We start from the raw sequence: 27,967 nt of genomic DNA on the forward strand, positions 1-27,967 counted from the left end.
TTAGTCTGTTTTTGATCCATGACAATACTTTGCCTCTCAACCCAGGCTAGTTAGCTTCTGTAGTAGCTTCTCCTGAGGGGCATTGTCAAAACAAAGAATTCTGAGAGAGTAGTCAGATACTATTTTCCTTTGCAGAAACTGTGCTGATTAGACTCTATTATATCATGATCTTCCAGGTGTTTTTTTATTCTATTTTTTAATTACCATTTCAACCTATTTGTCTTGTAAAGCTTGCTGGTTTTTAATTCTCCAGATCACCTCTGAAGTCTTTTTATTTAAATACAGATACAATGTTTACTACCCTCCAATCCTCTGGTATAACAGCTGTTTTTAATGCGAGAGTGTATATTTTTGCTAGCAGCTCAGCCACTTAATATGTGAGGCCCTTCAGAGCTCATGATGTGTACCACTGGGGCCTAGTGACTTACTGGTTTTTTAAATTACCAATTTGTTCCAGCACTCTTTCTTCTGATACTTCAGTCTCTGATTGCACATTAATTACCCCAGACCTGATATGTACCAGTAATCTCCCTTCAAGATTCAATTCCTGGTTCTTCCACAGACTTCCTGTGAGGAAAGTCATTTAATCTCTCTGTTCCTCAGTTCCCCATCTGTGAAATACTTGCCTATTGCGATTGAGCTTTTCAGGACAGGGACTGTCTTATTCTGTTTGTATAGCACCTAGCAAAATGGGGGCCTGATCTCCGTTGGGGCCTTTAGACATTACCATAAAATAATATTGCCATTAGAGGGGCGGGGGGAAAAGTCAGCTCTTGCCAGCAGATGTCCTTCTAAATATAGGGGTAAACTGCAGTATCTCAGATACTACTGTAGTAAGTAGTGGGCAAATTACCTTTTAATGGTACTTGTAGGTTGGGATCATGCTCATTGCTACACACAGGACAATACCACGTTTATATTGTGCCTTTTGTGCCATGCAAGTGATTTACAATATACATCATTCTTTACCACTAAGGCAATGCTGAGAACCAAGCAGGACAGATACTTACTCAGTAGAGCTGAAGTGTGACTGTCTGGAGTGATTTCAGGGAGAGATTTCCACCTTTGAAGTTCCTAGCATAGAAAAGCTCTGTACCCAGAAGCCTTACACTGATAAAAGCCATTTTCACGTGAATCAGAAAAAAAACTAATGAGAAGATAATTGAACTGAAAAGAATCAAGTAGCTGCAGTGCCTTTTATATTAAAAAGGCTGACGGGAAATCGAAAGGCATGGTTGTCAGCCCGGCTGTTGCTGGGCCAATATTTTTGTGCTCCAAAATAATTGCTGGTTTTGTCATTGTCACTTGGACAGAAGCACCTTCCTGTGCTTACATAGAGGGTACCTAGATCCCTACCTGACAAACAGTTGAGGCCACAGAAAAGGAAGCCAGTTTTTGAAAATCCATTACCCCAAAAGGTACAAACTGATACTAGTAAATACATTGGTTAATCCCAATAATGGCTTTAATGGCCTTTTAAAGGATTGCATGGTCCGTACGCTCAGGACTTGTCTATATGGCAAGTTACTGCACAGCAAGCCATGGTGTGAATTTACTTACAGTGCACCAGCCTGCTAACAGTACCATCCCATGTGGACACTGCTACCAAGCAGTGAAAGTCCCAGAGTTCAGCTGGATGTTCTAACTGGCTTCACACAGTAACTTGCTATGTAGACAAGGTGTTAGATGCAGCCAACCTCTGAAAGTGGTGAGACAAGCAGGTCTGCAGGAGTCTGTCATCCTACGGCTACAGAAAGAAGATTGAGATATATCCCCCACTGCACACTTCTGTCTCTTTCACAAAATGATACCACAGAAGGAGCAGTCTGAAGCGCTTCTGTGCTGTCAAAACAACAGCTTATACCGACTATGTGCTTCAGGATTCACAATTGTGCAATACACATTAGGATTCAGTTTGCAGTGGAAATGGGTCTGGATATGCCAAGCAATGCATTAGACTCTGAAAAAGCCTCAGAATTGATTACAATAAGACGTTGGAACAGAGAATCCCAAAAAGGACCTCAGTTCCATCATTGTGCCTTAAATCAAACTGGATTCTATCTGCCATCAGCAGTAACCAAGAACAGGCTGGGATTGAAACGGCATCATCACAGATTCTGAGTCCTTTCAAAAGGAATTGCATATTGGAGCTGGTGAAAGCTTGACAAGTTAACTGGATGTATGTACATTAGACTGCTGGATATAAGGGATAATGAGGCTAGGTGATGTAAGGACAAACTCAAATGGTTATAGCAAACTATGCCTATTTTGCTCAAGTTGCCATCCTGAAAGTCCAAGAGATAAGAAGCACTTTAATTGCTGTAGATACATATTTAAATTAAAATTGATCTTAAGTCTCCTACTGGTGGTAACTGTGAAAAGAATCACATTTTTGTGACAAAGAGTACAGGACAATATTAGACAGTATCGTCATAGATTTTAAGGCCAAAGATGATCATTGTGATCATCTAGTCTGATCTTCTGCATAGAAGGCCATAGGATTTCACCCATTAATTCATGCATCAAGCCTAATTCCTTGTGGTTGACCACAGCATATTTTACATCAAAATTAGTTCAGAAATGTAGGCGTCTGGTTTTCAGTCTGTTTAGGGATGCAACCATGCATGTCCCTCATTTCTCTACAAAATTACTAGAGTTGTGCGTACCTATCAGGTAACTGTGTGCAACTGCTTAATTTAAATGAATTTTCAAACACAGTTAACTGATTTTGTGTAATTGTGTATGTATATGTGTTCTTAAATTGGTCCTAGACCGCTCTTAAAAAATCTTATTTATATATTTGTAGTAAACATTCAAAAATCTTCCATGAACAGTTATCCTTGGCTCACAGCTTACGCATTACAAACAACTCCACAGTTGCAGAGACTAGGAGAAAGGGATGGGGGAAAAGAGATAGGGCAATAAAATCAATTACACATGCAAGAGGCCAAAGCAGCAAATTAATTACAATTATATCAAGTCAAATATTTCTCCAGCATTCATTAGTATGTTGATTAGGGAAAAAAAATTGAATCTGCATGCTGGGTGAATTCTACACCTGTAAATATTTAAGGTGTATGAATTTATTGGAAAACTATGTATGGCCAGCTCTTCAGCTGATGTAAATTAGTATAGCTCTGCAGATGTAGCTCATACTGTTCCTTATGTGAACAAAGGGCTTCCTATGTAAAATATAAGGAACTCCTTGTGATTATTAAATCAGGTGGGGAAAACAGTACTTGACAATTGTCAGTGCTGTATCGGGAGACTGCAACCTAGGGCCCAGTCAGTGTGGGAAAATCATGGGATTCCACCCCAAGAGAGAGGTGATGGCTCAAGGCCTGAGGTGGTTGTGCTCAAAGAGACCAGGATGGGATCAGAGGTGCATTCATCTAGTGACTGACAGTGTACTGTCTTTCAGACATGATGGAAAACCAATTTAACAAACCATTTGCAGTCATTAAATATCACATGGGATTGTCTTCAAAGATAAGTGAGTTACCTCAGTGTCCTGGCTAATCTCCAGTGGGATTAATTACATTCTTACCTATATTCACTCTCCAGTCTCTGGGGGAAATGGTCTTTTCTTCTTCCTATCCAAAACTGAGGTGCAGTTACAAAAAAAAGTCACAGCTTATGCCAACAAACTACTTCCCATCTGTATAGTTCACAGTAGTGGGAACAATGAAAAGGAGAAGAGCTATAATAGAGGGGTAAAAGGGAGGGGCAGAGGCTGGGTGGGGAAAGATATCTAGGCAAACAACTTTGTTATCCTGGAGGTGAAAAATGAAGGGATATTCAGGAAATTGATTTTCTTAGGCTTTAAAAATTATAGGACCAGGTTCCCAGCTGGTACAAATCTGATTTCAGTGGAGCTACTTGAATTTATATCAATTAAGGATCTGCCTGATAATATCTGTGAAAGCTCAAAGATGCTTCCACTCACATTGTTTATGCAATTGTAAACCCTTTCCCCTTGAGAGCAACATCTCAAGCATTGTGGAAATTCCAAGCTCCACCACCAGTTACTATGTGTTATTCCTGATGTAACTGCATTTCAGAGGCAGGTGAAGAGTTTATAAATTGGTTTGTAAGACACATTGGGATCCTTGTGGATGAAAGAAGGTACAAAAATGAAAGTCATTGCTGTTAAATGCCCCCGTCCCCCTTTGTTTTACTGAAGGAAGCCCGTACAGCTCTTCACTGCACCTGACAGAAAACAGATATGCTCTTGGAGGGAGTGATGCAATTTTCAGTAATTGAAAATGAATTAACTAAGTGAAGATTGTTTAGATGTTTCCTATTATTGCAGTAAAACACGGCACTGTAATGTGCTGTTGATGACACTGATTTAAAACAAGATACTGCAAGAATAACTTCTGTTCTCCTTATCTCACAACACAAGAATGAGTGGACAGTCAGTAACTGAAAGGTTCCAAATTCAAAATTGATAAAAAGGAAATACTTTTCCCACACAGTACATAATTAGACAGTGGAACCCATTGCCACAGGATGTCACTGAGCACAAGAATATTGCAATATCAATGAGGGATTGAATGTTTTAATGAATACTAGTATCCAGTGTTGTTATAATTAATGCAAAAATAAAAGGGGGTGGGGTGGGGATGGAAAGAATATAGAATTTTGCCTTAAACTCTGAAACAATCTTTATTGGGGAGAAATTTTTATGGGGTGGGCAAAATGCCTTCTGCAAGGTTTCTTGCACCTTCCTCTGAAACATCTGGTGGTCCAGTAGGACCAAGGTTCTGATCTAGTCTGGCAGTTCCCATGCTTGCTGCCTAGGGTAAAAGGAGGCTAAAGCAGAACTATCTGGAGTGCCAGCTTTACTCTGTAGGGAGAGGCCCAGAAATAAGACCCCGTCTCATATGCATGAGATACTCTGGGGCACAGTTGACCAAGTAAAGACTGTATGTAGACTAGAGTGTGGCATCTCAGACTGCACTTGTCAGTGTGAACAGGATAAAACACAGTGACATTTCCAGCACAAATAGGGCAGGTATATGAGGTAGATTGACCTCTCTGGCATATAGGCGGATGACAGATGAGAGAATGCGTGTAATCACTGGACCGCATATGAAGAACAAGATGAGAAATGCTGTAACCTCTGATTCATAGCGGGAGGATGCAATAGATGAGTTTTGAGACCATGGCCCATGTATCCCAGGTGGATGAACAGTTGGTTTGTCAGTGTTTAGAGCGTGTATTGGGGTAATGGTATCAAATGGCCCATATTGCATATGAATTTGCTGATATATATGTGTGTGCCCAGGAAAATTATGTAAAATACAGTTTATCAAAACCGTGTTAATGAAGGGCAAAGTTATTAGAGCTCTGTTGCCCAAGTCTAAATAATTTCTAATATAAATATGTATAAACACTAAAAAAAAAAAAAGTAGCACTCTTGGATGAGGTCTGCCTGTAGTATTTGTGACAACGGTTATAAGGTATCTCTAAAATATTGAGTTTAGTCTCTACAACTCCCAGAACAGCTTAAAAACTCTAGCCACAACACACAAAGCTCTCCAACCAAAATAGATCAATCCTAGTTTGCTTGTAATAAATTGAATCAAAATAGTCACTTGTGAAAACATGTTTGTCAAAAACTCCTTTTGGCAGGTTTATGGTTTCTTCTCTGCAACACTCCTCTGTGGCAGGGAAGAATGATTATCCCCATTTTACAGATAGCGAATGGAGGTACAGAGAAATAGTGACTTCCCAAGAACAGACAGGAAGTCTATAGCATAGCTGAGAGATTGTGGCTCAATAGATCCAAGTTAAACTAGCATCTCAACCACCAGGCCATTCTTTTCCCTGCAAGTTTTCCCAGGATCGTCTGTTCTCGCTTCCTCCTTTGCCCTGCAATTCATAAAGCAATGCCAAGGTGTCATAATAAATCTTCCTTGGTGTCTAAGGACTGTTGGGGGCTAATAGCATATGAGTGAACCTGTTAGAATTTAGGGAAGCATTAAGAAATCTGGCGGTGCACGTTTTTCCAGCCAACACGATTCTAAACATGAAGGTACGACCAGCTGGGAAATGTTATGGAATGAGCTAAAGTAAAGCAATTCACACAGTGAATACTCCAAAACAATAAAAAAAAATTCTACTCAATATTAGAGATATCTCAAATTTGGACAGAAACAACCACTCCCTCCCCGAATCCTACAAACCATAGCATGGAAATGCAGTGTTAAACCAATGCTAGTAACAGGAGGTATATACCAAGTAAGCAATGGCTAGTGGTCCATAGCATGTTCTCTCATTCCCCACATAGGATCAAATAGCTCCTAAGAGCCTGATCCAATTAAATTAATGCAAAGCCTCCCGCTGACCTCACTGGGCTTTTTATCAGGCCCTACATGATTTTCATTCTTTTGGCAGATGGGGTAACGAAGGTTTCAATAGCCAGAATGCTGTGCAGTCCCCAACGCAAAATAAGCCCCTCAGATTTGCATCCTTACAGCCAACCCAGGTGCTGAGTTAAGTCCTGCCCAATTTAAGGGGAGACTTACCTATCAGTACAATCAATCGCATCTCTCCCTAGCAGGCAAAAGAGCTCTCATGAATGACCTTCTAGCTTAGGGACTTTCTGTTTACATTCAGTGTCCCTCTCTGTGCTAGCTGTAAAGAATGATTATCAAGGCATGAAATTAAAAGTTTCATCCAGTGGGAAACAATTGGATATATTGTCATTTCCTTACAGCTTCTCCTCCTTTGGTGGGGAGGGAAGATGGCAGGGAAGCAATCACCAGAAAGGTCAGGAACATTTACTTACCAATATTGAAATCCTGCTTAGCAGCTTTGTCCCGTTTTATAATTGCTGTTTGGAATCACAGTAATTTGTGGGGCTTGGTGCAATATTTTGTTCACGACGCTGTAAGGAGCAGTGAGGCTTGAAATTAAAATTCTCTATTCAGCTGCAGGTTAGAAACCTGGGGAATGCTGACGACAAGTTCCTTGGGGACTCTCTCTAAAAGCTTTTCCAGGGACTTTAGCACTGACTCACGTAACGACAAGCAAGACAACATGGTGAGGTAGGAACACCACATGCGGCCCCTGGTGGCCCTGCTCACACATGAAGTGGCAATAGATACCCTCCTCCCCTCCCAGAGAGGCAGGGACAGCAGTATAGGGGGTGGCAGGAGGCAGCCTCCCCTCCAAGAGTAGCGGCAGAGGTCCTTCTCTCTTTGAGTATTAAAGACTGCTCCCTCTCAGAGAGCCACCTGCTACTTACCCCAGCACTACAGTATAGCAACTTGGGTGGGAGGGCAGGTAGGCAGGCTAGGTCCTCTGCTTTTGTCTCCTGCCACAGAGTCCTCTGTGAGCATGGTATTGACGTAGTCTCCCAGAGCAATGCGTCTTGGAGTGAACACCCCATGGAGATGCATGGGGCAGTTCACCAAGCCATCATACAGCTCAACATATGGGATGACAGAATGAGGTACGAGGGCCTGATGCAGTCATACCCCACATACATAACCAATGCCAGAATTGTGACCGCAAAGCACGAAGGCCCAGATTTAAGGCCCCTAAATCACTTAGGCCTCTCAGTGCTGAGAAGAGCAGTGCTTAAATATCTTTAATCTGGGTCTACGGGCCTAACCTAAACCCCACTGAACTTCAGTGGGGTTTGAATCAGACTTTAAGGCTCTTTAGTGCCATTATAACTACATTTTATCAACTCCCGACTACTGTAAAAACTGGGACTAGCTGATTGCTCTGCAAACAGATGCAGCATATTGGTTCACCCTCTTTAGTCCTTGGAGAGCTACCGGTACCTTGTGTTATCTCATCTGGAGCAAGAAGTGGAGGTGCAAGGCTCTTCCATGGGGCATTCCCAGTCTCACACCTCATGCCACAGCAGGAGGTGGACACACTCCAGGTCTTCCTGGGGGAAATGTCAAATTGATTTCAGTGGGACAGGATCTGACCTTAGAGAAGGTCCTAATATGCTGTTCTAGAAAGTGGTTCTCTAACACTGTTTTAAAATAGATTTACCTGGTCCATACCAAACAGGCAAGCCATGTTTAACCCATGTTAGCAGAAACTGCACTGAAATCTGATATTATGGATGGACATGGATGGATAAGATTCCCCTGGGTATGGAGCCAAAGCAGTTCATAGAATATCAGGGTTGGAAGGGACCCCAGAAGGTCATCTAGTCCAACCCCCTGCTCGAAGCAGGACCAATTCCCAGTTAAATCATCCCAGCCAGGTCTTTGTCAAGCCTGACCTTAAAAACCTCTAAGGAAGGAGATTCTACCACCTCCCTAGGTTATTGTAATTCACACTCTGACTTGCCATCTGTGGGAAACTGTTGTCTCCTATTCTTTGCCTGATGAATCCCAAAGAGAGGGAGTTTGTTTCTATTCTAGTTCCAGGGTAATGGTAGGGTCACCCATCTTGGCCATTTCAGGTAAGGAAACCTCTGGTATTCCACACTGCTAAAAATAGGTGTCTTATTTAAAATCTCTCAACAATATTTTATTATGCTTCCTTGCATCTAGTCATTAAATGGAGTCATGCATTATGAAAGACATGACTTGCCTGAAGATGAACACAGCAGATTCACGGTGCAGAGTATTTGGTTTGTGTTAGGCATCTATCCCGGTTGTTAAAAACCCAGTAAGCTGGTAGCACAGAGACAAACAAGTACAGCTGGCAGACTAGGTGGGAACATTTTCAGCAGGGTTGGATGATCTCTCTGCTATTTGTTTTTTGGTAAATTCATTCCTGAACAGCCCAAACAGAAGGCATAACGAGGAATGTGCGAGAAGTTCAGGGTTGTTTTGAGTACACTGTGAATTTTTTATTTAAGTAAGATAGATTAGATATCAAGGACATTTTAAACAGTTTCTGGTGTTCTAAAAATATTTTGATGAAGGAAACAAACTTGGTATTAGCACAAAATGAGTGCCTTCTGGGGAACATCTACTGCTTACACTTTCAGAGCGGAATTGTGATTTAGTTACACAAAGCCCTTTGTCAAAGTCAATGAGAATCACATGACTAGAACCTCAAGCAGACCTTAAACATTTAGGGGGATACATGACTTCAAACCCCAAAAGGCAGGTAATTCACAGAAAAGGATACAGTGCTCAAGCAAGGTAGCATGTGGCCACAGGATTATTCATAGCACGGTTAGCAGTATTACCTTTGTCAAAAGGAACAGCTATCCAACAGATGCTCTGAGGTCAGCAGCTGCTTCTGCCCCAAGATTATGGCAATAAAATCCATTAATTAATGCAAGATGTTATTTATTAACAGTGGGCCAGACTTGGCTTGAATCACTGCAGCCATGCGTGGCACATAGCCCTTGTTCCCCTACATGGCTTCTGCACATCTCTGCTGCAGGCAATGTGCCTAGTACGCCTCTCTCCCGACATAGGGGTGGGCCACAATTTACATTCCGTTCTACAAATGTGGTTCTCGTCTGAAAAATAACTCCACAGCCTTCTTCCTGCTTTGTCTCCCTATCAATATTGCCTGGCCTCTGAGAGTCAAGTGGGTCCCTTACCTCAGGCATCACCACTACCAAGAGATTCTGCAGGTCAAAACTATGCCCTCCAGGAGCAAAGATTAGGCTGTCCTAGGCACTACTCTGGTGAGGGAAGTCCCTGTGGCTAGCAATGCATCCACTGGCTTCAGGAAATTGCATCATGGAGGTACATCATTGGTATGTTCTGAGATGGTAGGGTACAGGACAGTTGTGTATCAGTGTATGGCCAACTGGCCAGAGCCACTATAAATGAACCCTATTACATATTAAGCTGTGGGTCACTAACACTTACTATTAGTTGCACCAACCTAATCACCTGTGCCTACAGAAGAAGAGAATGCTGATGTAGGTGTATTCAGCTAACAGCATTTGACTTACCACTTACCTAGAGTTGTCACCAATCTACAGAACTGTAAGACAGTATCTCTGGTTTTTTTTTGGGCAGTGACAAGCAAAAGGAGAGAGACACACATAGACATGAGACTACACAAAGTGCTTACTTCTCCAATGAAAAGCAAACCGGCACTCTCCCCTTAATCCAACAGATAGTGAAAATAATCAATAGCACACAATAGGGGTAAATTGGTTGACTGGGGCTAATTTTTGGTGCACTGCACAGGGATTTAGCCACACAATGCCCATTAACCTTAGTGGGCAATGTGCTGTTAAATCCACCTCTGGAGGCGGCCCTGTGATGTCAGGCAGATTCATACAGCTCTTTTTTTCTCCCATCCAGGGAAAAGTGGTAATCTCTCAGAGATGTCTGTTCTTTTTTGCCACTACAAGTTGCACATTAGTGAATCTGTTACATGTAAAATGTTGAGCAGGAATGCATGGTTAAGCAATCTATTATGATAAAATGAGAGCATGTTAAAGCACACCTGGACTAACAAAATATTGCTTCTGATCTTTCAGGCACTTCATAAATGCTGACTGGGTTATTAAAAATTATTGATCTGAAACAGAGCATGAAGATTACATTAACTAGGGTGGTGTCTGAGTCCTGGTAAAACAGATTATCCTGCTGTGTCAGATGGTTTGCGAACGCAGAACTGATTGAAGAAAAGGAATCTTGGCATTTTGTATCTTTCTAACAGCACATCATTTGCCTTTCAGGCAAACATCTTGCTCTCTCATTTGACCTGGGCACCCTTGTTCCAGATTAGGGGAGATTTGAACTTTAGGATGGTATATTGGTCTCTTAATTTCAAAGATTAATTTTTAAAGCCTGAGAAAATCAATTTCCTGAATATCCCTTCATTTTTTACCTCCAGGATAACAAAGTTGTTTGCCTAGATATCTTTCCCCACCCAGCCTCTGCCCCTCCCTTTTACCTCTCTATTATAGCTCTTCTCCTTTTCATTGTTCCCACTACTGTGAACTATACAGATGGGAAGTAGTTTGTCAACAATTCATTCACCCCATCATCCCTGAAAGATTTAAAAATGTTATTAAAGCTAATGTTTAAAATCAAATTTACACAAGTTAAGAAGGAAGGTACTGTACATCTGGGGTCAGGCTTGAGTTATGAGAGGTCACAAGGATCAGTTATAAGGTTCACAAGATATATACATAGCACATAACCAGCACAGACCCAGATTGGGGTGCGGGAGTTTTTAAAGCATCAGTGAATAAGTGATCTCGGGTACGCCACCCATAGGATGTAGTCTAAATCAATGTTGTTGTAGCGAATAGGTACGTGGGTGGGGTGCGTCCCTTGGTTCATCAGGGGAGGAAGTGGGTTATTTCCCTGACCAGCGGTCTTGTTTACTTGTCCTAGTACCGACAGTGTCCCGTGATGTGCTCTGTGTAGATGTCTCTGGACCACTTGATGGTGTCAGACACCATGAGCTGTCTCATGAGCCGGGCGTATTAAATAAAGCACCTATCCAACTGATCAGCCACATGTTTCCATTCTATCTGGTGGCTTCTCCTCCACATAACAGTGGTTCTAGATAAATTTAGAGGGAGGGAGGGAGGGTAGGCAGAGAACATGAAACCCAAGTTTAATCTAATTCTGAAAAGAGGGGTGAAGATCCCCTGCTCCTGCAGATTTCTCATTCATGTTCTGTAATTTACCAAAAGAATCCCAAATGTACTGATAGTTCTCACCTTCAGAACTCTCCTGTAACTAGGGTGCCAGGTATATGATCCTGACTAAAATCACAAGCTGCTTACATGCTAAATATAGTGGAGTGCACGGAAGTCACAGCTGAGGAAAGTGTTAACACGGCAATTACAGGGTTGGTAATCAAATATGACTCTCTCCTACACAGCATCACAGTGGCCTTTTATCATTGGCTCTCATTAATATAGTGCCTCTTGTGCAGCTAAGTTTGTTTTCATAGAATCAGAGGAGTAAGAGAGGGAAGAGAGATCCAAGTGTAGCCTCTGCGCACAGTGGAGATTTCCTGATGGAGGATGTCCTAGACTTTTGAGGCCCAATTCCACACTGCCTTGCACGTTATGCAGTCGTTTTACTGTTGCTTTATACAGATGTCAATGCTACCAAATCAAAATTCTCCCCTCACGCCTCTGGGAACATTTTAGACCCACTTTGCCCAGGTGCAAGTGATCACTCAACTTGCAAGGTAGTGGAGAATCAGGCCCTCAGTGTGTGCTGGAGCTAGAAACCCCTTGCAGCCTATGGTAAATAAGAACTAGCTTCACTCAGTCCAATCCCCCTCAACTGGAAGAATGACGGCGGCCAGAGGGGGAACCTCTAAAGGGCATGGACTGTACTTCCTTTGTCCTGTATTGACTATGACACCGTACATTAGGTGACACTGTGCATATGCAGAGTTCTTGTTGAGAGTCTCAGCAAGGAGGTTTGAGAGTGACTAACTAGAGGCTCTGACCGGCTGTTCCCCCTTCTCAGGTAGGATTAAAGCAGACTGGTGGGGCAGCGTATAACTGTGCACTCATCGTGCTATACCTATCCTAAACAGGCAACTTCAGCTGGAAGAACCATTAATCAGAACTTTTCACTTCTACTAACTCAATATGAATGCATCTATTCAAGAGCACCTCTGCTAGGCAAACTGAATCTCAGTCCCCTGAGTGTTCATAATCTTTCTACATTACAGAGCTGTTCCCTGCTCCTCACCACGATTCTGATCCCTTTCTGTCAGTCCCACAGCTGCTATAAAGAAAAAGCTGAAGCATGGCAATATGATACAGGTGCTTGTGCTGACACAATAGGGAAGACACGAGAGAGGCTCAGGAATATTTTTTCTATAGAGAACAAATAGCCAGCTAGAGAGAGAAATGTGTGTGTTAGAGGGTGGATGTGATCACTTCTAGGCCTCCTCTGAAGAGTATTGTAACTAGAACTAGTCCAGCCCCGCTTACCTTAGGGGTAGCTGAGAGAGAGGGAAGGAAGATGGGAGGGTCTGTGACAGAAGAAAGGATAGACCATCAAACTGACTGCCCTGGTAGGTATCCACTTAACAATTGTTTTAGAGAGAGGCAGGAACTAGTTCTCTATGCCACTCAGATACTGAGTAGCATTAGGTGATTAATTCCCAGTGTGATGCTTCCCCACCCACTTTCTATATCACTGTCACCCTGGCTTCCCAGGGGAGCTCATCTGAGAGGTGGCATACTGAACATTTTAATTTTCAGTGCACTTATATGCAGTGTTATTTGTTCTGTTTTCAGATTGATAAGTATGCTCAGCAGGATCTGAAAAAAGGGCTTCATTTGTATGGGACAGATGGAAACATTGGCCTAACTAATGCATGGAGCATCATTCAAACAGATGTAAGTCTAATGGTTTTTTGTTTTGTTTTTCCTCTTAATTTATTTCTGGTCTCTTCAGAGGTCTCTTCTGGGATTACACATTAATGTGCTACCAACAACACCATGCCTCTCTTTATTTCTTGTCTGACCCTCCCCCCAAGCTAGAATTTTCCACACCTACAGACAGACCCACCCACCTGGTCACAATACCCAGTCACAATACACAATACCCCTCACCACACAGTGCTAGTTTCTGTGCAGACTCCATTATGCCTTGTTTTGTGTGTGGCCTCTTAACGGACTCTTACAATTATCTTACATGAAGAGCACGTTTGCATCAGTTCCCATGAGGTTTGAACTCAACCCATAACAAGGTTTAACCCAACGTATAACAGTACAGAGGAGCAGCACATGAAAGGTAATTCGCTTCTGCTTCTCCAAGATGAACTATGAAGGGTTTGCAGTCATTTTCCAGAGGGTGGGACCACCTTTTTATTCTTAACTCCATTTTCCCTTTAGCAGCAACAGCATGGCCATTACTTCATCGTGGAAGGGCCCTGAGGCCATTTTTTCCAAAGTCACTTATGCCACAACTGAATCGTTGTGCAAAAAAGGTCGATCAGTAGATGAGCACAGCGATTGTGCTGCCCTGCTTTTCTTCCCCCACACTCTCATGTAGATCTCCCCCCAAAATTGCCCTCCAGAGAAGCTGGCCAGGATATAGGTGTGAGTAGTCTCCCCTCCCCCATGTGGCTGCTGTACCTTATTGCAGCACTCTATGAGTGGCCAAAGGGGGGCACCAACTCCAAGGCTATCCCTCACGATTATGTAAGCTATCCAAACTGACAGATGGGCCATCACATTTTTTCCCCTTTTTGCTATCCAACCAGACTATCCTGTGATAAATCATCCTCTTCACCCTTGACTTCCCTTGGTGGAATCTGGGTTGAAATCTTGAATTATGCCTTTTGTTTTGGTCCCAGTCTAGACTCTCAGATGTTTCACCCTATACAACACAAGTCATAACATATGGTACACTGTTCAGGAAGGACCTAGGACTAGAACAGTTAAGGATCATTGGCAGGACCCAGAACTGGGATACCAGAGGATGCTACAGGTTAGAGTTAAAGTGTGTTGTCAATGTTGCATTGGGACCAAATTCTAGACACCAGAGGATGATACAAATTAGGATCAAGGTGCATTGACAGAGCATCTCAGGAGTGGGATAGCCGTGAGTGCTATGGATTGGCCTTGGCTGAACTGTGTGTGAAAAAGGGTAGAACAACTCCAGCAAACATTCTCTCATTTAGCCAGTGTTTTATATCTCTGGCTTTCATGAGCATGAAAATTCTCATCCATATTCTGAGGAGGAAAGGTAGAAGAGATAAAAATCAAAGTTGAATATGTGCAATTTCTAAAAGTTTGCTACCTGCAGTCACAGTACCTAGATCATGAATATCTATATTACTAAATGTCATATACAATTTCAAGTTGGAATGTTGTGGAACTTTGAAGCCTCATCTTTTAAAAAAAATACAATAGAGCAGGTTTCATTGCCGTAACCATTTCATTTGCTGTTCGTTTTTCCTGGTGGTAACAGCACATATGGAAAATAAATATCATTTCACTCTATTGCTGAGAATCAAATGTTTGGTTACAAACAGTTCACTGACTTGTGATTGGAGGGAAAAAAACTACCAAGAAACAACAGATATGGGAAAAACAGAAATTGATTTTCTTGCCAGTGTGATTTTTCCCTGAATATGTCTTTAGTTTTCTCCTCCCTGATGCCAAGAATTGACTGTGGGAAGGTCATCCTGTTACAGCTACAAAGGTTTCAGTGCTACATGTCTGCTATCTTTTCACTTTGAAACTCTATAATGACCAAATAAAGACTGGGTATTAAATGCTTATAAGGTAAATTGATCTTCAGTTGCCAGCAACATTCAGTGGGCAGACTAGACTGTATGAAATACAGGCGAACTTCAGAGTTATGAACACCAAAGTTGTGAACTGACCAGTCGACCACACACCTCATTTGGAACCGGCACTACACAATCAGGCAGCAGGAGCGACCAAAAAAAGAAAGCAAGAAAGAAAAAAGCGAATACAGTACAGCACTGTGTAAAACATAAACTACTAAAAAAATAAAAGGAAAAGCAGCATTTTTCTTCTGCCTAGTAAAGTTTCAAAGCTGTATTAAGTCAATGTTCAGTTGTAAACTTTTGCAAGGACCACCACAGTGTCTTGTTCAGAGTTATGAACAACCTCCATTGGTGAGGGGTTGGTAACTCTGAGGTTCTACAGTATAAATTAAAGGTTTTTTATTTTGAGAGGTATTAGAATATTGACTCTGCTTAATTCATCTAAAATTAATGAGTAAAATGTAAGGAAACCTTGCGGGGTGTTTCCCTGGCTAACAATAAACTTTTCTGGTAAAGGTTAAACTGGCTGCAGTGATGTTTCAGGAAGTGTTGGGTGTCAAGGCTAGGAGAATGAGTCCTGTTTCTTGGTGTTATGCAGGGCACCAAGCAGTCAAGATTTCTGGGTTGTTATGTGATCTTTGGGAGCCCATAATCTGTGCCTCTACTTCCCCATCTAAAATAGGTGTTTTGAGGCTTAACACTATGTCCAGTTCTGGGGTTCACTTTTTAAAAGAATATGTTGACAAATTGGAGAGAGTTCAGAAAAGAGCTACAAGGATATTAGAAGCCTGGAAAACCTGTTTTACAGTGAGAGACTGAAGAGGCTCAATCGATTTAGCTTAACAAAGAGATGGTTAAGAAGTAACTTGTCTTTAAGAGTCTACGTGGGGAGAAGGTTTCTGAAAGTAGAGGACTCTTAAATCTGCCAGACAAAGGTAAATACTGAGATGCAATGACTGGAAACTGTAGCTAGACAAATCAGACTAATAATAATTTTTAACGGTGAAGGCAATTAACAATGGGAACAACTTACCTAGGGAAATGGTTTATTCTCCATCACTTGAAGTCTTTAAAACAAGACCGGATGTTTTTCTAAAAGGGCTGTTCTAGCTTAACTAGTAGGGATGGGCTTGATGCAGGAGTCACTGGGTGAAATTCTATGGCCTGTGTTATGTAGGAGGTCAGATGAGGTGATCATAATCATTCCCTCTGACCTTAAGATCTACTAATGTTTGGAGAGTCTGGAGATCTTCACGTGAAAGGTTTATTCGTTATTATATTTGGGGAAAGAGCACACAAGATAATAGGAAAATTCAGACTTGCACAGCAAGACACAACAGTGTTAAATCTCTCACTTGCTAGCATGGTAATGGCGAGATTGTGTCTATGCTCTAATTTTTAAATGTGCACAAGTCTCAGTGCTGGGCAGTAGGGCGGACAATAAAGAGCTCTCCCAGAGCCGTTTTTAGCACTCTGTCTAATTGCTTCTCATGCTTATCCTTCACAAATACTTAGTAACAGGCTGTTGCAGTGATGCAGCAACAGCAAATCCCAATATAGTTAATTATCTAAAGCACTTGGAAGATTAATAGCATTGTATAAGTGCCAGTCTTTTGTTTGTTTGGTTTGTTTTTTTGTTCAAGAATAATTATTGCCTTATTTTCCTAATCAGTAGAGTGTTATCACCTATGCGGGAATTAGGAGTATATAGGGGACTATTGTATGAGAGATCCTGGCTCCGGCATTATGTTTGCATTCCTGTTCCTTAGTGGTTATTGACAGAAAAGCCAGCAGAGCTAATCACAGTGCCATATGGGAGACTGGTTCTCAGTATTCCTTTCTCTAGTGGACCCAGTAAAGATCAGTCATTGGTTGGGCAATGGGCCATGCACATACATAGACGGAGAACAGCATCCTCAGGAAAAAAAAACATATGAGCAATAGCAGGAGCCTTAATGGAGTTTATCTTCTATCCCTACTCTCTCCACCCCCACTGTCCCCATCTTTGTGAAAATACCATTCTAAGGCCTGGCCTACACTGGGGGTGGGGGGGGCAGAGAGGAGGAGGGGGGAAGATAGATCTAAGTTACGCAACTTCAGCTACATGAATAACGTAGCTGAAGTCGACGTACTTAGATCGACTTACCATGGCGTCTTCACCGCGGTGAGTCGACTGCTGCCACTCACCCGTGGACTCTGCCTGTGCCTCTTGCCGAGCTGGAGTAGAGGAGTTGACAGGAGAGCGCTCGGGGGTCAATTTATCGCATCTAGATTAGATGCAATAAATCGATCCCTGCTGGATCGATCGCTGCCTGCCGATTTGACGGGTAGTGAAGACATACCCTTAGCTTGAATAGAAGGATGGCCTTGTGGTTAAGGCTCTGGACTGGGGACCCTAGCAATCGTGGCTCTGCTACAATTCATTTCTCCCTCCCTTTGTCTATTTAGGGATGGGATGGTCTCTTAGCAGGAGTTTGTACAGCACCTAGCACAATGAGACCCCCCTAAACTCAGTTTAGGCCTCTATATTATACTGTATATCTCTCTACTCTCTCTCATACTTCACAGGAGGAAAAACAATTTAGCCAGAAACAGAATCACATCCAGCAGCTGGTGATCTGGAGTCCCTGACTGATCCCATATTGGAGAGGAATTTCATCAGGCAATGAAGATAGTATAGATGAAGTCACCCCGAAGGGTGGTTATTGTTTCTCTTTCTCAAGTGTGAAAATCATTAGCACTCTTCACAAAAATAACTGAGTTCTTTCTTCAGTATAGGGAAGAAAAACCCTAGCAAATATGATGAAATTTCGAAGCCGGATAGACCGTGATACGATTTGTGCCATGGTCATTTTAAGTACTTAACCCGTAATAAAGACACACTGTGCTGCAGGTGGGAAACCTAGGCAACCCAGATGGATGTGTTAAATATGCACATAAATGGCCTGATTTTAGATATTAACCAACACAGGATAGAGACCCCCCCAAAATGTGGAATTATTTTTAACTTGGAAAAAAGAGCTAGCGCTAGTGAAGGTGATCAGGACAGCTTTGGAGCCTGAAGTACTTTGTTAATCCATCGGAAATGAGAAGCACTGGCAGCAGGAGTACAAATGGCCACCTTAGGCTCTTTTCTCCACTGCCTTGCATCTTGTGTTAGTCACTTAAACACATGAACAAGGGTGTACAATTACACCGTATCAGAATAGTGGCATTTTATATCCTCTGTGAATGACCACACTGGGTGCCAAGCAATGGCCATTCCCCTCCCATCCTACCTCTAGGGTGAGATGTTAGGTCACTTACTCTGTTATTCAATTCTTGACTGCTCTGTTCGGATTGCCAATAAAGAGATCAGCTTTGGCAATGCCTCTTGTGATGAAGAGACACATCCACTGGCAACAGGACAGAGAACATATACCTTGAATCTACCTGGATTGCAGTGAGGCATTTGATACAGTTCGACATGAGAAATTATTAGAATCATAGAATATCAGGGTTGGAAGGGACCTCAGGAGGTCACCTAGTCCAACCCCCTGCTCAAAGCAGGACCAATCCCCAATTAAATCATCCCAGCCAGGGCTTTGTCAAGCCTGACCTTAAAAACTTTTAAGGAAGGAGATTCTACCACCTCCCTAGGTAACGCATTCCAGTGTTTCACCACCCTCCTAGTGAAAAAGTTTTTCCTAATATCCAACCTAAACCTCCCCCACTGCAACTTGAGACCATTACTCCTTGTCCTGTCCTCTTCTACCACTGAGAACCATCCAGATAGTCTAGAACCATCCTCTCTGGAACCACCTCTCAGGTAGTTGAAAGCAGCTATCAAATCCCCCCTCATTCTTCTCTTCTGCAGACTAAACAATCCCAGTTCCCTCAGCCTCTCCTCATAAGTCATGTGTTCCAGACCCCTAATCATTTTTGTTGCCCTTCGCTGGACTCTCTCCAATTTATCCACATCCTTCTTGTAGTGTGGGGCCCAAAACTGGACACAGTACTCCAGATGAGGCCTCACCAATGTCGAATAGAGGGGAACGATCACGTCCCTCGATCTGCTGGCAATGCCCCTACTTATACATCCCAAAATGCCATTGGCCTCGTTGGCAACAAGGGCACACTGTTGACTCATATCCATCTTCTCGTCCACTGTCAACCCTAGGTCCTTTTCCGCAGAACTGCTGCCTAGCCATTCGGTCCCTAGTCTGTAGCGGTGCACTGGGTTTTTCCGTCCTAAGTGCAGGACCCTGCACTTATCCTTATTGAACCTCATCAGATTTCTTTTGGCCCAATCCTCCAATTTGTCAAGGTCCCTCTGTATCCTATCCCTGCCCTCCAGCGTATCTACCACTCCTCCTAGTTTAGTATCATCTGCAAATTTGCTGAGAGTGCAATCCACACCATCCTCCAGATCATTTATGAAGATATTGAACAAAACCGGCCCCCGTTGAGCCCGACAATCTAGCCAACTTTCTATCCACCTTATAGTGCATTCATCCAGCCCATACTTCTTTAACTTGCTGACAAGAATACTGTGGGAGACCGTGTCAAAAGCTTTGCTAAAGTCAAGAAACAATACATCCACTGCTTTCCCTTCATCCACAGAACCAGTAATCTCATCATAGAAGGCGATTAGATTAGTCAGGCATGACCTTCCCTTGGTGTATCCATGCTGACTGTTCCTGATCACTTTCCTCTCATGTAAGTTCTTCAGGATTGATTCTTTGAGGACCTGCTCCATGATTTTTCCGGGGACTGAGGTGAGGCTGACTGGCCTGTAGTTCCCAGGATCCTCCTTCTTCCCTTTTTTAAAGATTGGCACTACATTAGCCTTTTTCCAGTCGTCCGGGACTTCCCCCATTCGCCACGAGTTTTCAAAGATAATGGCCAATGGCTCTGCAATCACATCCGCCAATTCCTTTAGCACTCTCGGATGCAACTCGTCCGGCCCCTTGGACTTGTGCACGTCCAGCTTTTCTAAATAGTCCCTAACCACCTCTTTCTCCACAGAGGGCTGGCCATCTACTCCCCATGCTGTGATGCCCAGCGCAGCAGTCTGGGAGCTGACCTTGTTAGTGAAGACAGAGGCAAGAAAAGCATTGAGTACATTAGCTTTTTCCACATCCTCTGTCACTAGGTTGCCTCCCTCATTCAGTAAGGGGCCCACACTTTCCTTGGCTTTCTTTTTGTTGCCAACATACCTGAAGAAACCCTTCTTGTTACTCTTGACATCTCTTGCTAGCTGCAGCTCCAGGTGCGATTTGGCCCTCCTGATTTCATTCCTACATGCCCGAGCAATATTTTTATACTCTTCCCTGGTCATATGTCCAACCTTCCACTTCTTGTAAGCTTCTTTTTTATGTTTAAGATCCGCTAGGATTTCACCATTAAGCCAAGCTGGTCGCCTGCCATATTTACTATTAGTTAAATTGGAGCTGATGGGGATTAATATGAGAACTAAAAAGGTGAGTAAAGAACTGGTTAGAGAGGAAACTATAATGGGTCATACTGAAGGGTGAACTGTCAGGCTGGAGGAAGGTTACTAGTGGAGTTCCACAGGGATCAGTTTTGGGACCTATCTTATTTAATATTTTTATTAATGACCTTGGCACAAAAAGTAAAATTTGTGGCTGGAACAAAGTTGGAGGTATTGCCAATATGGAGGAGGACTGGAATATCATACAAGAAGACCTGGACAATAGCGAAAACCAGAGTAATAGAAATAGGATGAAATTTAATAGGACAGAGTGCAAGGTCATTCACTTAGGGACTAACAACATTTTTGCTATAAGCTGGGGACTTATCAGTTGGAAGTGACAGAGGAGGAGAAAGACCTAGGTGTATTGGCTGACCACAGGATGACTATGAACTGCCAATGTGATGTGGCTGTGAAAAAGGCTAATACAATTCTAGGATGCAAAGTATTTCTGTAGAGACAGAAAAGTGTTAGTACCATTCTACAAGACACTCGTGAGACCTCACCTAAAATACTGTGTGCAGTTCTGGTGTCCCATGTTTAAGAAAGGTGAATTCAAGCTGAAACAGGTACAGAGAAGGGATCCTAGGATGATCTGAGGAATGGAAAATGTGCCTTATGAGAGGAGAATCAAAAAGCTTGGCTTGTTTAGCCTAACCAAAAGAAGACTGAGGGGAGATATGATTGCTCTCTATAAATACATCAGAGGGATGAATACCAGGGAAGGAGAGGAGTTAAGTTAAGCACCAATGTAGACATAAGAACAAATGGATATAAACTTACCATCAGCAAAGTTAGGCTTGAAATTAGACAAAGGTTTCTAAGCATCAGAGGAGTGCAGCTCTGGAACAGCCTTCCCAGGGAAGCAGTGGGGGCAAAAAGGCTAATTGACTTCAAGACTGAGCTTAATAAGTTTAGGGAGGGGCTGGTATGATGAGACTGCCTATGATGGCATATAGCTGATCTATGAGTGCTATTAGCAAATGTCTCCAATGGTCGGTGACGGGACACTAGATGGGGAGGGCTCTGAGTTACTAGAGAGACTTTTCTCAGGTGCCTGGCTGGTGGGTCTTGCCCACGTGTTCAGGGTCTAACTGATCACCATATTTGGGGTCAAGAAGGAATTTTCCCTCGGGTCAGACTGGCAGAGATCCTGCAGGGTTTTTCATCTTTCTCTGTAGTACGGGTCACTTGTAGGTTTAAACTAGCATAAGTGGTGGATTATCTGTAACTTGAAGTCTTTAAACCATGATTTGAGGACTGCAGTAACTCAGCCAGAGGTTATGAGTGGGTGGGTGAGGTTCTGTGGCCTGCAAAGTGCAGGAGGACTTACATATTAGGACTTGGTGTACTACAAAGATGTATACAGTTACTTGAATAAACATGACTTAAATCCCACTAATTTAGGACTCAAGTCTGAGCTGAGGTCAGTGGAGTTACAGATGCAAAACCATCAGGCAATGAGAAATGGGCATTAATTTTTAAAATATAGTTTTATACCCAACATCTTCGCAATCAAGATCTGAGCACTTTGTTTGACCACCTTGTAAGTAATTAGGTAAAGTATTTGAGAAATATGTGGAAAAAAGCAGGAGGAACCAAGTTCTGCTCAGTTTTACTTGTCTAAATCCAAAGTAATACCATTCATTTCAATTTACACCAGTGTAACTCAGACAGAATTTGACTCTATGTATTTTTTTCCCCTGAGCGATGTACATTTTCTGTATTTTCCTTCCCATTACTGACATGTAATGAAGCTTTCTCTTCAGCATCAGTTTATTCACTCTGAGTGATTGCTTCAGTGATGTCTCAAATTTGTGCTCATGATGTCATTTAGTGTCCTCAAACTACGATGTTACTGAATTGTTCCAGAAGAGGGGGAGGAAGGGAAAAAAGCTTTAATTGAGGAACAAAGACTTGGAGAGTCAATCATGAGTAATGAACAACAGAGGAGGACAGTGTGATGGTGACTCTAATCAGGAGACTGTCTGCTACAGTGTTCAATACAAAACACAATCCCTTCCCCACTTGAAGGGTGGCAGACAAGCATCTCAAGGTCATGACTCCTGGCAGCAAGGAGTAAAACACCACGATAGTCGCTCTCAGGCAGATTAAATTCTTTTAGGCAAAGTGGGAATAATCCTAATCCATGGCTGTGATTCCTGAGTTTCAGATCCTTCACTGTTTTGCCACTACAAATGTTTGGTTTTGCTTAGTGATTCTCCCATTCAAGCTGCTCATGGGACAACACTCTTCAACAGCATGGGAGACATGCAAGGGAAGGGGGGAAAGAAAACTACAGCTGCTTTACCTGAGCAAAGTGGGGAGACAGGAGTTTATTTCTTTACTGTCTAATGGGTCCCCATTAGCCTAATCCCAATACGCAGAGTGAGGCAGTAGGAATAAGAGAATGCTTGTGCCCAGCAAGAGGTGTGGAAGATTCTTCCATTTCCTCAAAACAAGTAAAAATGCGGCATTATGTAATGAATGATGTCTTTTGCCCATAAATCCCAGAGCACACTCACAATGTCATCCTTGCTTTTTCCTTCTCCAGTTCAGATGCTGTGGGGTCTCGAACTACACTGACTGGTTTGAAGTGTATAATACTACACGGGTGCCAGACTCGTGCTGCTTGGAATTCAGCGAGAATTGTGGACTCCACTCCCCGGGGACCTGGTGGAAAGCTGTGAGTATTCCTCTCAGTCAGCTGCAAGGGCAGTTACCTAAGCCTTGTTTTAATTCAATCGACATAAGGGAGGTATGGGGGATGGCCACCAACAGGTCTACAGGAGGCAAAGGTGCACTGGAGACATTAAAACTTGATCATCATAAAATGGCCTCACAGAGCTGCCAAGGGCCATTATTTCACCTTGTACTATGCAGTGAAGCCAGCACCTTGAAGAGTTTTCCAGGGGGCTGAGGCTTCCTCCCTCCCAAGAGACAGCACTGGGCTTTGGAAGTAACATGCATCTCTCCGGACACATGGCTACTGCTGACAATGATCTCATTGTTATGCTTATAAGAAGCACATGGAATCTTTTTTAAAAGGGGATAAGGCAACATGCCCTGTTTATTGAGAGTACATTTTAAGCATTAAAATCAGCGTAGGCAGCTCCGATATTGCTGCAGAACGAACCCAAAGTCCCATGGCAATACACCCTTCTTTTATAGTAATAAGTTCCCATACAAGTCTCTGGACCTTGCTGTGTCACACCGGAGCTGTCAATCACGGGGTATTCAAGGTTGCTCTTAATTAGCAGTATTTTGAGTTGTTACTGGGAGAATCCGCAGCTGTTTCTTATCTGTCCCTTTGGCTCAACTCCTTATCTCATTCTTGGGGTATATGCCTCTGCTTTAGGGTTGTCAATCTGCCATCCTGGTGATTGATAATAAATTGCCATCCGGCCCAGTTGTCCTTTCTCAGTTAATTGCCATACATTCTTCACTCACACCAAACAGTAAATAAGGCAATTACAGCCATAAAATTTCTATCCTTCTAAGAACAAATGTTAACACAATCTGCAAAAAATAAACTCAGAACAATTTCTTTTTACTAATTCAAAGCTAGCAAAATAAGCCAAATGGAGTACAATTTTACTTGACACAATTTCTTCCCATTAGGCTTTTGACCTACATCATGAGCAGAGGAGCACCGACTGACTAGGAAAGAGACAGTGCTTTTCAGTTTAGTGTTGCATCTGTAGGGGTGGAACAGGATGCAGCCAAACACATACCCTCATGATTATCAGAGGCCCTGATGTGGAACGCAGTAGCAACAGGTTGGAGTGGCACGGACATTCACCAGGCACTAGAGTTGTGTAACCCTGCAGAGTTCAGTTCCTGACAGGGAGCTTGATCCAAGTCCCACTGAAGCCTTTCTACTGACTTCCGTGGTCTTTGAATCAGGCCCGGCATTTGTGAGCTCAACGAATAAACCCCTGTAGTTTGCTTTTATCAGACTCAAGCCTCCAGAGGTAAGCCCCGCCCCCAAATCCTCACCCAGCTCCTCCCTGAGCCAGTAGCCAGACACCCTACCCATCTCCTAAATGAGTCCTAGACCCTCCCTTTATACCATAGATAGCTGTAGGGAAGGTCTTGAGGCAAGGGCAGCTACTGCGGTGGAAAAAGGGAGTTTTGCTGCTTTCCAAGTAAAGCAAAAAAGAAATTCAATTCTCAGCCTGAATTCAATAAAACTTCACAAGCATGGGCTGAAATTTCTAAACAGAGGCTGGACTCCAACCAAAGCTGGTTTGGTTCTAATCAACACGTCTCCCAGCTCTACTGTACAGCCTCCAGTTACCTTTACATAACACTTCGGATAAAGAAAAAACAGCTTTTCTTGTTCTTGAATATGGGGATGAGAGCCGGCGAGCAGGGCCAAACACCTAGTCACTGCTGTAGATTAATACCTTTTTCCTTATACATATTGTGAAAGCAGCGCAGACTAGATGTTTAACTATGCAGCCCATCAGCTGGGGCTGGGACTGGCACAAAGGAAGCAAACCAGCCACTTCAGTGAATGTGCGTAAGGACTTAGCACTCTCCTATTTGGAAGTCAGCTGCACCACTCTAAACCCCTTTCTGTGCCATGCGAATGGCCATCTGGGGACTGGGTGGAGATCAAGCCACGCAGTGGTTGAGGAGGCTAAAGGGAATGCAGGCATCAGGGGAATGCTTTCATAGGAAGCACTTGCTGTGGAAAATTCAGGCAGAGTTCATGAGCTCCACTAGTCAAGCACCTCCTCTTGAAAAGCCAGCCCTGATAATACACAAGTTCATCAGCTGCAGCCCTCTTCTTGGGGTGGAGTTTTCAAAAACACTTAATGCAATGGGTGTTGTGCTCCTAAGTAACTTTCAGTGAGACTTATGTTCACCAGTTACTTAGGCAAGATTGAAAATCCCACCCAGGCCTGACTCTCAGGAGCCTGCAATCCTGCTCCTGGCTGTCTACAAATTCCTGGGGGGTTGCTTAGTGACAACTTATGGCAGCAGGCTCGGGGAGTGGGTGGGGAGAGGGGAGTTCTGTATCAGGCTAATGAGGAAAGGGAGATTCATGACCATTTATGTGAGCTTGGGGGGTGGTTGCCACTGTTCTGAAGCTCCCCACGTAATTTATGCCAGGCTGCATAGCAAAAGGGGCTGTGACCATGCGTGAGGAGCAGAAAGAATAGATAGGAAAGGTTCTTCCAAACCCTTCCCCAAACCAAAATTTTCAGGCTTGGGAAATAATCTAATGGCAGGGAAAAGGTTCATGAAGAATTAAATATTTGTGGCCTCAGACTTTAACAAACTAATTGTGCAATTTTCAACTATAATGATCCCGAAAAACAGCTCATTTTTAGGTTTCAGAGTAACAGCCGTGTTAGTCTGTATTCGCAAAAAGAAAAGGAGTACTTGTGGCACCTTAGAGACTAACCAATTTATTTGAGCATAAGCTTTCGTGAGCTACAGCTCACTTCATCGGATGCATACTGTGGAAACTGCAGAAGACATTATATACACAGAGACCATGAAACAATACCTCCTCCCACCCCACTCACCTGCTGGTAATAGCTTATCTAAAATGATCACTCTCCTTACAATGTGTATGATAATCAAGTTGGGCCATTTCCAGCACAAATCCAGGTTTTCTCACCCTCCGCCCACCCCCCCACACAAATTCACTCTCCTGCTGGTAATAGCCCATCCAAAGTGACCACTCTCCCTACAATGTGCATGATAATCAAGGTGGGCCATTTCCAGCACAAATCCAGGTTTTCTCACACTCCCCCACCCCCATACACACACAAACTCACTCTCCTGCTGGTAATAGCTCATCCAAAGTGACCACTCTCCCTACAATGTGCATGATAATCAAGGTGGGCCATTTCCAGCACAAATCGCCACTAGCCGTCACCTTCAGCCCCCAACTAAAACCCCTCCAACGCATTATTAAGGATCTACAACCTATCCTGAAGGATGACCCAACACTCTCACAAATCTTGGGAGACAGGCCAGTCCTTGCCTACAGACAGCCCCCCAACCTGAAGCAAATACTCACCAACAACCACATACCACACAACAGAACCACTGACCCAGGAACCTATCCTTGCAACAAAGCCCGTTGCCAACTGTGCCCACATATCTATTCAGGGGACACCATCACAGGGCCTAACAACATCAGCCACACTATCAGAGGCTCGTTCACCTGCACATCCACCAATGTGATATATGCCATCATGTGCCAGCAATGCCCCTCTGCCATGTACATTGGTCAAACTGGACAGTCTCTACGTAAAAGAATAAATGGACACAAATCAGATGTCAAGAATTATAATATTCATAAACCAGTCAGAGAACACTTCAATCTCTCTGGTCACGCAATTACAGACATGAAGGTTGCTATCTTACAACAAAAAAACTTCAAATCTAGACTCCAGTGAGAAACTGCTGAATTGGAATTCATTTGCAAATTGGATACTATTAATTTAGGCTTAAATAGAGACTGGGAGTGGCTAAGTCATTATGCAAGGTAGCCTATTTCCCCTTGTTTTTTCCACCCCCCCCCCCCCAGACGTTTTGGTTAAACTTGGATTTATGCTGGAAATGGCCCACCTTGATTATCATACACATTGTAAGGAGAGTGGTCAGTTTGGATGAGCTATTACCAGCAGGAGAGTGAGTTTGTGTGTATGGGGGGGGGGGAGGTGAGAAAACCTGGATTTGTGCTGGAAATGGCCCACCTTGATTATCATGCACATTGTAGGGAGAGTGGTCACTTTGGATGAGCTATTACCAGCAGGAGAGTTAGTTTGTGTGTGTATGGGGGTGGCATTGTAGGGAGAGTGGTCACTTTGGATGAGCTGTTACCAGCAGGAGAGTGAGTTTGTGTGTGTATGGGGGTGGGGGGGTGAGAAAACCTGGATTTGTGCTGGAAATGGCCCACCTTGATTATCATGCACATTGTAGGGAGAGTGGTCACCTTGGGTAAGCTATTACCAGCAGGAGAGTTTGTGTGTGTGTGTTTTTTTGGGGGGGGAGGGGTGGGGGAACCTGGATTTGTGCTGGAAATGGCCCACCTTGATTTTCATACACATTGTAAGGAGAGTGGTCACTTTGGATAAGCTATTACCAGCAGGAGAGTGAGTTTGTGTGTGTGGTATTTGGAAAGAGGAGGGGTGGGGGGTGAGAAAACCTGGATTTGTGCTGGAAATGGCCCACCTTGATTATCATACACATTGTAAAGAGAGTGGTCACTTTGGATGGGCTATTACCAGCAGGAGAGTGAGTTTGTGTGTGTGTGGGGGGGGGGGGGCGGAGGGTGAGAAA

General features: G+C 43.2%; 2 protein-coding genes across 8 annotated transcripts in view; one reads left to right on the forward strand and one right to left on the reverse strand.

Moving 5' to 3' along the window:
* TSPAN4 (tetraspanin 4) overlaps positions 1-27,967 on the forward strand; it is a 647,139-nt gene that overhangs the window by 604,417 nt on the left and 14,755 nt on the right. For all 7 annotated transcript variants that reach the window (XR_005225423.2, XM_043547930.1, XM_037899602.2 and 4 more), the window contains 2 exons: positions 13,181-13,282; positions 23,214-23,345. Coding sequence is in view for 6 of the 7 variants with exons in the window: in XM_043547930.1 (XP_043403865.1) it covers positions 13,181-13,282; positions 23,214-23,345 (234 nt within the window). In the remaining variant the exon portion in view is untranslated. The remainder of the gene's footprint in view (positions 1-13,180; positions 13,283-23,213; positions 23,346-27,967) is intronic.
* The window catches only part of CHID1 (chitinase domain containing 1), a 302,198-nt gene that overhangs the window by 1,592 nt on the left and 272,639 nt on the right, over positions 1-27,967 (reverse strand). The window lies entirely within an intron of this gene.

Source organism: Chelonia mydas, chromosome 6 (assembly GCF_015237465.2).
Source record: "Chelonia mydas isolate rCheMyd1 chromosome 6, rCheMyd1.pri.v2, whole genome shotgun sequence".
NCBI lineage: Eukaryota > Metazoa > Chordata > Testudines > Cheloniidae > Chelonia > Chelonia mydas.